Raw genomic sequence first — 14383 nt, 5'->3', positions numbered from 1 at the left:
GGAACCAGAGATCAAATTGCCAACATCAGTTGGATCATAGAAAAAGCAAGAAAGTTCCAGAAAAATATCTAATTTCTGCTTTATTGACTATACCAAAGCCTTTGACTGTGTGGATCACAATAAACCTTGGAAAATTCTGAAAGAGATGGGAATACCAGACCACCTGATCTGCCTCGTGAGAAACTTGTATGCAGGTCAGGAACCAACAGTTAGAACTGGACATGGAACAGCAGACTGGTTCCAAACAGGAAAAGGAGTACGTCAAGGCTGTATATTGTCACCCTGCTTGTTTAACTTCTGTGCAGAGTACATTATGAGAATCACTGGGCTGGAGGAATCAGAAGCTGGAATCAAGATTGCAGGGAGAAGTATCAATAACCTCATATATGCAGATGACCCACCCTTATGGCAGAAAGTCAAGAGGAACTAAAATGCCTCTTGATGAAAGTGCAAGAGGAGAGTGAAAAAGTTGGCTTAAAGCTCAACATTCAGAAAATGAAGATCATGGCATCTGATCCCATCACTTCATGGGAAATAGATGGGGAAATAGTGGAAACAATGTCAGACTTTATTTTGGGGAGCTCCAAAATCACTGCAGATGATGGGTGATTGCAGCCATGAAATTAAAAGATGTTTACTCTTTGGAAGGAAAATTATGACCAACTAGATAGCATATTCAAAAGCAGAGACATTACTTTGCCAACAAAGGTCCATCTAGTCAAGGCTATGGTTTTTCCTGTGGTCATGTATGGATGTGAGTGTTGGACTGTGAAGAAAGCTGAGCACCAAAGAATTGATGCTTTTGAACTATGGTGTTGTAGAAGACTCCTGAGAGTCCCTTGGACTGCAAGGAGATCCAACCAGTCCATTCTGAAGGAGATCAGTCCTGGGTGTTCTTTGGAAGGAATGATGTTAAGCTGAAACTCCAGTACTTTTCCACCTCATGGGAAGAGTTGACTCATTGGAAAAGACTCTGATGCTGGGAGGGATTGGGGGCAGGAGGAGAAAGTGGTGACAGAGGATGAGATGGCTCGATGGCATCAGTGACTCGATGGACATGAGTTTGAGTGAACTCCTAGAGTTGGTGATGGACAGGGAGGCCTGGCGTGCTGCAGTTCATGGGGTCGCAAAGAGTCGGACACGACTGAGTGACTGAACTGATCTGAACTGAGAGAAGTCAAACATTTTATTTTTTAAGAGTTCCTTCCTCTTTTTCTGGAAGCCTTGCAGTCGGTTCTGTATCTTTGATGTCCTAAAGCTACAGGGTCGTTTGAGTTTGGAGGTGCTGGCCTGTGAGTGAGCCCTTTCAGTCTGAAAACTTACATCCTTTGTTACTGGAAAATTCATTCTTCACTGTCCTAATTATTTTCTTTCATGTGTTGTCTCTGATATCACTTTGTTCCTACTCTTATCTTTTCATCTGTGTACTTTCTTTGAAGTTTTTTATTTTAATTTACCTTCTTAGTTCTTTATTTACTTAAAGAAGATTCTGTAATGGTGGGTACATTTTTACCTTTGTGAGTACCTTTGTTTAAACCACTGAGTGTGTAGCACCACGAGTGAACCCAGATGTCAGCTGTGGACTGTGAGTGATATTGATGTCATTGTATGTTTATCACTTGTAATAAGCATACTGTCTTCTGGGGCATGTTAATAGAGGAGAGATGGGGAAGCAGCAGGTTTAGGACAGTTCTTTATACTTTTTTGCTCCATTTTGCTGTGAACCTTCAGTTCAGTTCAGTTGCTCAGTCGTGTCCGACTCTTTGTGACGCCATGAATCGCAGCACGCCAGGCCTCCCTGTCCATCACCAACTCTCGGAGTTCACTCAGACTCACGTCCATCGAATCAGTGATACCATCCAGCCATCTCATCCTCTGTCGTCCCCTTCTCCTCCTGCCCCCAATCCCTCCCAGCATCAGAGTCTTTGCCAATGAGTCAACTCTTCACATGAGGTGGCCAAAGTACTGGAGTTTCAGCTTTAGCATCATTCCTTCCAAAGAAATCCCAGGGCTGATCTCCTTCTGAATGGACTGGTTGGATCTCCTTGCAGTCCAAGGGACCCTCAAGAGTCTTCTCCAACACCACAGTTCAAAAGCACCAATTCTTTGGCGCTCAGCCTTCTTCACAGTCCAACTCTCACATCCATACACGACCACAGGAAAAACCATAGCCTTGACTAGATGGACCTTTGTTGGCAAAGTAATGTCTCTGCTTTTGAATATGCTATCTAAATCGGTCATAACTTTCCTTCCAACGAGTAAGCGTCTTTTAATTTCATGGCTACAGTCACCATCTGCAGTGATTTTGGAGCTTAAACTGACCTAAAAGATAAAATAGTTGAAAGGAAAAAAAATTTGGTAATGATGTTTTCAATTTTGAGCTTACCCATTTTTCTCTTGCACTTTTTCTAATCATCCTGTTTTTCATCTCCTGATTATGACATCATCTTGAACATCTCTGTGTATATAGAGTAAAAGTTTCTGAAAGCTCATCAGTGTTCTTGAGTTTTCTAGCTCATTGGTGTTATACTGCCGTTTATCTTAGTCTTGCGGGCTCCCAGAGGAGCTGTGCAAAGCTGATGAGGACCCCTGAGTAAGTGGGGCAGGCCTGTCCATCATTGTCCTGCTGGTTGGGTAGCAAGGAGCCAGCTGTTCACATGGAGGAACCCCTCATCCAAGCAGGTGAAGGTCCTTGTTCCGGGGCACCAGTCTTCACAGTAACTGTTCTAGTTCTGTCTTATTCATTTAGTTTCTCCTAATAACCTGACACTGATCTCTTATCTGGGAAGAGTTGAGATTAACACTTGGTTGCTAATGTTCTGTGTTCAGGATGCAGACATTGCAAGGAGAGTATCAGCTGATCGTGAAGGACTTCAGATCAATCCTTCTGTTTTCAGCAGCGTCTCAGTCCCATTCTGACCAGCCAGGTGTTTCCCAGTCTGGATCTTCTGGTGCTCTGACAGGTGGCCGGCCTCTCCACGCGCAGGCCCCCTGCCCATCTCTGGGCGGCACCCTCTCTCTGCCCTCGTGCAACTTCTCTTTGCTCTAGAAATCTCTCCTCCACTTTTCCTCTTCCTGTTCTCATCTTTGTGGAGTCGTACCTTCATGGTCCCTGTGAAATATTAATGGGGTCTCAAGAAGAAAAGAATCACACGTAGTCTGTGCTTTTGATCCAGAATATTTTGTTTCTTCAACCTGTGTTTTCCACTTGCATCTCTCCCCCCGTCCAATCTATCTTCAGATCCTTAATTTGTTTATAGTAATAATTGGTTTTGGCCTGGGGGGTTGGAGTTGCTGTCTTTTTATATTCATAGAGAGTGACTTAAACCCTTCCTACATCTTCTGAATTTTCTCTTACTATCACCACACTATTTCTCCATACCCATTTGTTCTAACTAGCCAAAGACCTGTGAATTGTCCCAGGACTTGTTCTGAAGAAAGATTTGTTTGGCCTTCTAGTTTATTCTCACTATCCAGAGTTTATTCTTGATCCTTGTCAAGCACACTTTAGAAGAACCAAGTTTCAAGATAGTTGTTGACTGATAGGTTTGATGTCTCTGGCTTCAGTTTTAATACATCTGTCCTAGGGAGGTACATGGTTGCTTCTTGAAGAGAACCTTAGTGATAAAGGACATGGATGGAATGTTTGCTACAATCATTTTTGGTTTTACTTTTGTTTTTTGTTTTTTTTGGTTCTGTATTGTTTTTGGTGCTAAAACAAGGATTGGCGTCAGGGTTTAAATTGGCTAAATATTTATAAATTACAGTGATGATTAAAATAGGAAAGGTTTTTTAAAGTTTAGATATCTTTAAAAGGCATTTGCAATAGTTCTTTATAAACCTGATAAATTTAGTTGCTAAGGTTATATTTCACAAGGTATATGATGATTTGATGGTTAGTTTCCTTTTGTATTAAAGTGGTGAGAGTTTCAAAGATTCTGAAATAGACCAATTATAATTACTTTTATTCAGGTACTGAATATGAGAGTAAATATATAATCATCTGGTTTGCATGTGATGAAGAGGGGACTGTTCTGTATTTTTTTTACAAGACTCAATGGCAGTCATGATATTTCCATTTCTTTGAGCTTGTTCACAAAAATATAGAGCTAATTGTGGTTCTTTAAGAAAACATGTTCTAGATAAACAAAGATTATGTCTTTTATTTTTGAAAAATAGGAGCAGATGTCTCAAGTATTAGATGCCATGTTTGAAAAATTGGTTAAAGAAGGGGAACATGTAATTGATCAAGGTGATGATGGCGACAACTTTTATGTAATTGATAGGTAAGTTTTATGTAACTTTGTTCCTGAAACATAATGAACCTTTTGTGAAAATCTTAATGTGTTATAATGACTGATGGATTAACATACAATAATTGCTATTATTGTGAACAATGATGCCGTGAGCATAAAAGTGCAAAAAAAAATAATAATTGCTATTGCCTGTCTACCCTTATTCCTATGTAACTGGGCCTATAAACCTGCTTTAAACTCGTGTAAAGAAACTGTGCTAGATCAAGGAAAGAGGTATAATGTATGGATGACTTGACTTTTGGTGAATCAATAAATCTCAGTCATTTACTGGGAGCCTCCTCATTTGTTAAGTTTACTTGAGGGCCAGTTACGCCTGTCACAGAATTGGGTACTCTTGTTAACATGAAACCAGCAGTGTGATACAGCATCTGGGATATGGTATCCATATAACTCAATCTGCTATTATGTTTTCTAAAAAGTTTCCTTTATTATTGCTTAATGAAGTGAAGCATGCTCATGGTTTAAAAAATTCAAATTCAGAAGGACCTAAGGTGAAAGGGTAGTCTCTCTTCCTACCGCTCTAGCGTCATCTCATCAACAGAGTGAGTAGTTTGAGCCCTTCCAGAAGTTGTTTATGCTTTTTCTATTTGTCTGTTAAAAACTCTACAGAGAAATTATTTAAGTGAGAAGGTTTGTATTTATATTGAAAATACAATTTCAGAAAACTGAAGTTGTGTTTGACTTCATCAAAGAACAGTGTGTTTTAAGCAAAACTTGGATAACAACCCTAAAATGTTAAAGGAGAGCAGCCTGAGCTGAGCCTTCGTTTCTCCACTTCTGTTAAGCAGTGAGGAAGTGTTTATGAGCTGTTTGGAATCCTTAGCCTCTCCCGTTTGTGTAGAACATGGATCATCTCCCAGTCTGACTTGCTGGGTTACACTGGCTTCCCTGGGCCCAGCTGTGTTCTATTCAGAGGCCTCACAGGAAGCCCCCTCACCTGTCTGTGTCGGCTGTGGGACGCGCCTTTCATGCATCAGGACCACATGCTCTGTGACTCCTTCAGCCCCTCATCCCTTAGACCTTGGTGACCTGTAGGGGCTGCATTAGCCAGGGCTGGAGGGGGACTCTGTGATTTTAGAATGGTCTCATGTGTAAATTAAAGTCACGATTCTGGTACCATTAGCAGCTTTCATCAGCGAAACACCTCAGAAATTCACTGTTTAATTGTATTGAATAGTAGGAGTATATGAGAACTCCAGATACCGTACAGGAATCACTTTGGTATGGTTGGTATTTTGACTATAAAACCTTCTTACGTTAGTGCACAGTGCCTTCCCTTAGTTCCTCATCACCCTTTTGAAGGATGAAAATTCTCAGGCACACAAAAGTGATGCGAGTCTGGAAGGTCACGCAGATGAGTGCGGGCCGACCCAGCACCCAGGTCTCTTGGCCGCCGTGTGTGGTCTTTCTGTGACTCTGCACTGCCCGGGGCCTCATGTTCTCAGGGGAGAAATCAGTAGGAAAAGCAGCACATAGTGTTTTAGCTGATTTTTTAGACTGATGTGATTTTAACAGGACTGGTAGCTCACTGCACTTCTCATCAGCACATTTGTTGTATATTTTATCCTACTCAAATTAGAAAAATGTAGAAAACAGTTTTAGTGCAAATGTATAAATAGAGAAATTAATCTGTACTTGAAAAATAACTGTCCATGAGACAAATTCTAGAAAGAATCCCTGAAACAGCCATTCTAGTCATGAATTATATTAAAAACCGGTTATTCTTATTCATGAATATCTTTTGTCCAATACCTCGTGTGTTTGCTTTTGTTGCATATTTACCATCTGTAATCCTTTCCTAATCTTAAAAGCACTCCCTGTTTTGTCTTTGCTAGACTTTAGCCAATAGAATAAAGCCAAAGAATTTTCTCCTGTCTGACCTCACAGGTGTTTCAGCAAACCATGAAGCCATGTTCCCTGAACAGATACAGTACATGAAAAGACAGTCTTCCACAGAGAGAATGAAGTTAATAGAAATAAAGCATCAGGAGTGCAGTGACATGCAAACAGCGTTTTATTTGCTAGAAAAAGGAACCCAATTAAAAGATAAGCGCAAAAAATCTAGAAGACCAGGATCGGATATTTAGTCTGAATTTCTACCACCTTCAGATGGGCGGTCGGTCTAACATACAGGGCCAGATGATATAAAGTGCCAGAGAATAAATTTTGCAGGCTTTGCAGGCCATAAGGTCTGTGTTGGAACTACCCACGTCTGCTCATGTGGCACAGGTCAGCTACAGAGAGTGCAGAAACAGCCAGCGTGTTTGTCTTTCCGGTGAAGCTTGATTTACAGCAGCAGGCAACCAGTCTTGGGCCCCAGCTTGCCAGCGCCCCCTTTAGATCATAAAGGACCCTGTAGGTACTGTACAGTAATGGCTGACCAGATTGTTAGAGCTATATTCTTTTTTAAGATTATTTTCTTCTGATCTCAAAAGTAATGCATGTTCGTTTTGGAAACAAACTTTTCAGTTAACACGTGAATGTCACTAGCCTCCGTGATTCTTAAACTCAGAGCTCATTGAGGTCAGCAGATTCACATGCATTCCTTCAGATGGTTTTCTTTGCCTGTTCTCTTTGGTTGCAGTCAGTTATATTTTCATCCCTTATTTTTTATCTTAAGTGTGTGTTGTTTACTCTCATTGCCCCCAGCAGGCCCATGTACAGACTTCACCCTAGTCCCATTGATGGTCTCTTCTTCCTGCTTGTCCGGAACAGGCCGTGTCTTTGTCATGTATTGATGCCCTTTTATTACTGTTTGTCATCAGAGAGGAAAGGAAAGGAAGAGCCCGTCCCCAGCTGTCACCCTTGGGGATGTGCCCTCAGTCTCAGGGACGGCTCCTGTCACTTCCTGCACCTTCGGAAGGCTTCCAGTGCATCTATCCAGCTCCCGCTGCTCCCAGGTGTAAAGACCTCTGCAAGGATGGAGAAGCTGGGAGCAGTGGCTTTTTTGGAGAAAACTGAATGGCTGGACCAGGGCAGAAGGGAACTTCCCACTGTTCATCCTTCTAGACATTTAAAATTTTAATCAAGTGAATGTGTTATGATGTCTGAGCAAGAAGACCAAGCAATAAGTAATTCTTAAAAAATGAATGAGATTTTATTGCCAAAGGCTCATGTTTTGTTGTGATGAGACTTGACTTGAATTACTTTTACATCTTCTTTTTCATGCATCCACCAGAGGAACATTTGATATTTATGTGAAATGCGATGGTGTTGGACGGTGTGTTGGCAACTATGATAATCGTGGGAGTTTTGGCGAACTGGCCTTAATGTACAACACACCCAGAGCAGCTACAATCACTGCTACCTCTCCTGGTGCTCTGTGGGGTTTGGTGAGTGAAGTATTTATTTGACCTGAATGTCATTTGTGAAAAATCATTATGCTAGCAGCCAGGTAGCTGCAGTATTTTAGTTTTAATAGGTAGATGGTTTGGGGATCACCATCGGTCATCAGAGAATTTATTAAGCAACTAATAGGTGCTCCTAAATGCTCCTCTTTTACACATTCTTAAAAACCAGCCAGTCACACAAATAAACAGAGGCTTCAATGCTGTTTTTTTCTGGTAGGTTTCTGTGGTAGGTATAATATCTCTGGTTCCAAGCACGGTCCCCTGCCTTGTAGCATCTCTATCAACTGGGAACTTGCTGGAAATGCCCGTTGAGGCTCCACTCACTGATTCAGGCCTGCTGACTCAGAAACTGGCTATGGGACTCCACAATCTGTATTGGAGCAAGTCCATCACATGGGTCTCATGCCTGCTTGAGATAACCACTGAAAACGGAGACTCTTTGTGTAGTATAAATTGATTGGTAACAACCCTGCATTGACAAGCAACTGTGTAGAGAAAAAACACTCAATGTCTGTGTTTCTCACGTCATGTCAGATGCATGTCAGAATTACTTAGAGGTGTTAAAAAAGAAATTCTCTTACCTAGGCTCCATTACACACAAACTTATTCAACTCTCAGGGTTGGAACTCTCAGACCTGGGCTTTTAAAGTAAATTTCTTGAGGGAGGCTCAGAAGGGAGGGAATATATGTATAGTTATAGGTGATTCACATTGTTGTACAACAGAAACTAAGACAACATTGTAAAGCAGTTATACTCCAATTTTTAAACAATCCATCCAAAAAGAAAAATTTCCTAATGATGCCTTTTCTAAAAGGCTTAAAGTTTGGTTTAAAGATTTGAGTGAGGGACATTCTTTTCATCAAAGATCTTAGGAGACAAAGTAGCAGATCCGAGTAAAGCTGGTTCTGGACTCTGGTTAAGCTGGTGCTTAGGGATCACCTGGAAATTTAGTTAAAAAGCAGAATCTGACTCATAGGGTCTGGCATGAGGCCTGTGATTCTGCATTTCTCATACGCTCCCAGGAGGCACCAGGGGCTGCTGGTGCCCAGAACACACTTTAAGTAGCCTTGATTTAAGGGAATGTGGATACTACTTGTGTTTTCTTTTGAAATTGTTGATAACATCCCACCCTATGGTTCTGACATGAGTTTATTTGGTTACTTCTCTCAAATCCTTTTGTGGAAGGAGGCAAGGTTGAAGTAACAGGAAGGTTGTTAAAACCTCCTTTTCAAGATCTGTAGTCTCACGGAAGTTACGCATGGTTCAGTCACCACTGAGCCTTTGACTCCGAGGTGAATTGAGCCAATAAAAATATCTCTTGATCAGAGAAACAAGACTTGTGCATTTCTTCTTCTGAGACCCAGGCAGCTACTGTTTACTTCTTAAAAATGTCATGAGTCACTTTTTAAGTGGTGCAAGCAAAATTGGAATTGTTTCAGGTGGAAGGGAGCTTGTCCTCTGAAGTGTCTTAAGGATAATCAGAGATTTGAATACCCAAAGCCGGCAAAATAAACACTCAAAACCAGTAGACTTGGCCCTTAGGAAGTGTTTACGCACTGTCACAAGGGTGGGTTGTGATCTGTTTCCTTAAAGGAGGTACCATTTAAAATTTAATCATCCTGGTGGGCTTGCCAGGCAGGGTCAGATTGTCACATGATCAGGAAGGCTCCTCATGCACATCCTTGGAACAAGGTCACATACTTAGTGGGTTGGCCCTTCGAGTACTGATAGTTCTCAGCCCTGGAAGGAACCTTAAACTAGGGACAGAGGTCCAGCCATTTCCAGGTATATGTGATATTTATGTTCTCAGGAAGGGTGAAGGATTCTTCAGTTTTTTGTTTTTTTTTTTTACTAATCTGTACCTGTTTGAAGATCTCTTGGAGGAGGGCATGGCACCCCACTCCAGTATTCTTGCCTGGAGAATCCCCATGGACAGATGAGCCTGGTAGGCTACAGTCCATGGGGTTGCAAAGAGTCGGACACGACTAAGCAACTAAGCACACACCCGTTTTAAGCTCTGTAGAGGTGAGCAGTTTGTGATGATCACCTTAGGGTATGTGTATAAGTGAAGTTGGTGTTTTTTTTAAAATTATAGTCATTAACATAATTAATACTTCAAATCTGCTTTCTTAGCAGCTGGCCTAACTAGCCCCTTTTCAGACAAAGTCAAATAGAAAAGGAATTTTGCTTTTGAGACCAACAGGTTGGAGCTCTGCCATGTAAGTGCAGGTGCTAAGATAAGCAAATCTCAAGAGAAAAGTCCTTTGTAGAATAGTCCAACTTTGTAAATAAGTCTAGGTCACGGTTAGCCTTGGGGGATTAACTGATCTACATGACCATGCTGGTGATTCAGAGAGGTGACGATTGAAATGACTGGGGTGAAAACATTTGAAATGGGACTTTCTGGATTTTATTGATATGTCACAGTGAGTGTGAAGAGGTGGGCCACCAGTAGAAGATTTTTCTTGAGACACATAGCTTGTTGCCGTGGTTAATTTCTAAATTGCTAACCCATTTCTTGTCTTCTCTGTTTTGTAATAAACCTTGTTCATAAAATGGTGTTGCAGCTGCTTCCCAGACCTGTTTATGTATCAGAGTCACTTGGGGAGCTTTCATGAAATGCAGATTATTATAGAGCGCTGTTTGCAGAGATTTTGAGTCATTAAAATCTGGGATCTTAGAAACCTTTTTGAAAAAAACACAAGCCTGCAGAGCCAGGCTTGGAAATTATTTCAGTAATTTTATTTGTTATCTTGAAAAATTTTTTTCTTTTTTAAAAAATGATTGAGTGCAAGTCCAAATCACAGCCCTTATAAAATTGTAGTAAACTAAATTAGAAGACAGGATGTTTAATTTCCTAGATACTTACATCCACACTGGCATTTTTCTCTATCCTATCAGTTCATTTGGTGGCTCAGAGGTTAAAGCGTCTGCCTGGAGTGTGGGAGACCCGGGTTCAATCCCTGGGTCGGGAAGATCCCCTGGAGAAGGAAATGGCAACCCACTCCAGTACTCTTGCCTGGAGAATCCCATGGACAGAGGAGCCTGGTAGGCTACAGTCCATGGGGTCGCAAAGAGTCGGACACGACTGAGCGACTTCACTTTCACTTTCAATATGTTGTCATAGTAATTATTAATTAAAGAACATATCCCTGTTAATTTTATTTTGTATTAAAAGTATAGTTGTTGATCAGTGTATGCCAAACTAACATAATTCTGAGAGCTCTTAACTAAGAACTAATATAATGTTTTGTAGGAATTTTTAAAATGTAAAATTTGTAGGAAGACCATTTTTTGAGCCATTACCTATAAAGTTTTCCCTCGTTCCTCAATTCAGTGTTGGATCCTTGAGATTAAGTAGTATAAACAGGAACATTTGAGGAAAATGAACATGATAAACACTGGAATCAAAGTCTACTCAAGAAAGTTGTAGTTTCTCTGTGCACAGTTTTAAAAAAGAAAACTGACATGTGGATGTGACAAAAAATCCTAGAGTCAATAATTTTTCAAGCTCTCTTTACATTGTAATTGCATGATTTAAAAACATTTTCTAATACTACTGGTTTCCATGTATTTTTTTTAAACTGCAGCCCACAGGAAACACAAGGAAATGTCACAACCAGTGCGTGTGTGTGTGTGAAACAGATACATAACAACACTTTACTAAAAGGGATGCACACCCAGATTTTCTGTTTTGTTTTTTAAATAAAAGGCTGGTCATGGGTGAAGGGGTTCAAAAGGTACAAACTTCCAGTTAAAAATACAGCCTAGGGACGTAACGTACAGTATGGTGTCTGCAGTTAATAATACTGTATTGTATAGTTGAAAGTTGCTATAAGAGTACATCTTTAAAGTTCTCCTCAGAAGAAAAAGAATTCTGTAACTATTTATGGTAACAGATATTAAGTACTTATTGTAATGATCATTTCACAACGGATACAAATACTGAATCATTATGTCCTACGCCTGAAACTAGTATGATGCTGTATGCCAGTTATATCTCAAAAAAAAAAGAAAAAAAGCTCACCACGTCCCACTGAACTTTAACACTCCAGGGCTGTTATCTATAACAAAAGAACTCAGTGCTAGTTTGAACTCATAAAAACTGAGTAGAATGTTGGTCGCCAGGGGCTGGGGGGCGTAATTATAAAATGAATATGTTCTGAAGACCCAGTGTACCTGATGATTATAGGTAACAATACTGTCAATATATTTGAAAGCTGCCAAGAGAATAAATCTTAAATGTCACCACACACCAAAAAAAATGACAATTATTTGTGGTAGTAAGTAACTCTACTGTGGTAATAATTTTACAATATATATCAAATCAACATGTTGTATACCTTAAACAATATTACAAGTCAATTGTATCTCAAAAAGCTGGGGAGAAAAAGAAAACAGAAGCTGGTATTTTTTTAATGGTGCAACAGCACCACCTCGTGGGTTTAGCCCACTAGTTACATGTTGGTCAGATCTCTGTTCTGAATTAAAAGTAAACTGTTGCTTTCCTTCAAAAGCATGAAAATAACATTTTATATGGTTCTATATTAATGCTTAAGGAAATAAAAATATGAAATGAGTTGTATTAGAAGTATAATAATATTAATCTTTTATTTTGAAAATCTTCAATTATTGTTTGTTTCTTACAGGGAATAAAATGAAACTATCTCTTCAAACTTTCTTTCCTCATAAAGTCTACCTTTTAATTGTCTTCATATTTGATATTCTGCCTTTAGGACAGGGTAACCTTCAGGAGGATAATTGTAAAAAATAATGCCAAAAAGAGAAAAATGTATGAAAGCTTTATTGAGTCACTGCCATTCCTTAAATCTTTGGAAGTAAGTATATGTTTGTGCTTTTATTTTATTTTGCTTTAAAAGCTTCTGTTTTGTTAGGAATGCTTAGCTCTGCAGAAGGTTTCTTTGAATAATAATCTATCTATATTTTCACTTGAAAAGATTACATTGTTTTAATAGCTTAGTATTTCTTTTACTGCCTGTAACTGTATCTATTTTGTTGTTTACACATAATAGACTCTTGGGAGCAGCTACAGCAGATTTGTATGAGATCTCTTTCTAAAAGCAGACTTAAACTAATCACATAAATGTAGGCAGTAGCCTTTACAGGAAGAGGTTATCTAAATACAGAATGTCCTCACTGCCCTCTCCTTCCTTATTCCTTTCCTCTTAAAATTGGCATCCCAAGGTCTCTCTTTCTTTTTGCAGGCTGCACTTATTCCCATGCTGTACTTGTCAAATCCCCTGGCTTTAAATTTAAATTTAAATTTAAATTTAAATCCCCTGGCTATTATGTTGATGCCTCTTAAAACTGACATCACTGTGCAAGGCCCCACCCAAGCCAGGCTTATTTAACATTGCATATTTAACATTTCCTCTAGGATATCTAAAAGATATCTCAAACCGACAAGTCCCAAACATCCTTCCTTCTCTTCCCCACCTGAGTGACAGTAATACCATCCTTCCAGCCTCTCGGCCAGAATCCTTGGGGTTGACAGACCTACCTGCTGACATGTCCCTATGTTGGCTTGTCAGTATTCACCTGGTAGAAATTCAGGCCTCGTTTCAGAATGCATATTGGGCAGCTCATCTTCTCCAGCAGCAGATCTGTTTAAGTAAAAATAGGTCAGAGTTGGAAATTCAAATGCCTTCAGAGTTAGGCAAGTAACAAAGAAGAAAACCAAGCCAGGATGGGACTTTGGTAAACTGGAGAGCATGTGCTCCATCTTAAGAAACAGCTGCTGGTGCACCAGAGTTTATTTATGCCACATGAAAATATGGGCTGAGTGTTGCTGACAGTTCTGATTTTTCAAGAGAAGCTGGAAATTCAAGTTTTTATGAAAAATTTGTTTAAAATGCTGGCACGTAATTCATATAATGGGGCTTCTCTGATAGCTCAGCGAGTAAAGAATCTGCCTACAAATGCAGGAGACACAGGAGACATGGGTTCAATCCCTGGGTTGGGAAGATCCCCCTGGAGTAGGAAATGGCAACCTACTCCAGTATTCTTGCCTGGTAAAATCCATGGACAGAAGAGCCTTGTGTCCATGGAGTCACAAAGAGTTGGACACCACTGAGCGATTGTGCTTTTTATATTAATTAGGTTTATTAATATGAACACACACATTGCTCAGTTTATTTGGCCTGTAGGCTACCATTTTTAAACCCATGAAATAGTTAAGATTACCTGATTAGTTTGTTTCATACAGTTCTTCATCCATCTCCACAGGGATTGGTTCTAGGACCTTGGTGGATACCAAAGTCTGCAGATGCTCAAGTCCCTTACAGCAGACCCTCCATGGCCCTGGGTTCCACATTTGTGGATATGGAGGGGCAACTGTATATTTACTGGAAAAAATCTGTAGATAAGTAGACTGTGCACAGTTTAAACCCATATCATTGAGGGGTCAACTGTATTATCCTTTTTCCTTTATAGGTTTCTGAACGCCTGAAAGTGGTAGACGTGATAGGCACCAAAGTATACAACGATGGAGAACAAATCATTGCTCAGGTATAATACTTTTTATGGAGCTCAGTTTGAGGTTATTTTCCAAAAGATTCTTATATATTCTAAGTCTTAATAAAATTTTCATTGTCCATAATTAGTATGTAGTGGTGGATTAATATAATTATTTCCTGCCAAATGTATTTAAAATGGCTTAATTTATAGCCATCAAGCTATCTGAATGTTTTTATTTT

At 39.8% G+C, this 14383-nt stretch overlaps 1 protein-coding gene across 1 annotated transcript in view; it reads left to right on the top strand.

Moving 5' to 3' along the window:
* The window catches only part of PRKAR2B (protein kinase cAMP-dependent type II regulatory subunit beta), a 102574-nt gene that overhangs the window by 81615 nt on the left and 6576 nt on the right, over positions 1-14383 (top strand). The window contains exons 5-8 of the mRNA XM_086396865.1: positions 4180-4286; positions 7495-7648; positions 12404-12505; positions 14121-14195. Coding sequence (XP_086252991.1) covers positions 4180-4286; positions 7495-7648; positions 12404-12505; positions 14121-14195 — 438 coding nt within the window. The remainder of the gene's footprint in view (positions 1-4179; positions 4287-7494; positions 7649-12403; positions 12506-14120; positions 14196-14383) is intronic.

This window comes from Bos grunniens, chromosome 4, assembly GCF_055505025.1.
Source record: "Bos grunniens cultivar Pamir isolate PY7600 chromosome 4, Bosgru_T2T1.0, whole genome shotgun sequence".
NCBI classification, from domain to species: Eukaryota; Metazoa; Chordata; class Mammalia; order Artiodactyla; family Bovidae; genus Bos; species Bos grunniens.
Note: the sequence above shows the minus strand (reverse complement) of the source record. Positions and strands in the feature narration are given on the sequence as shown.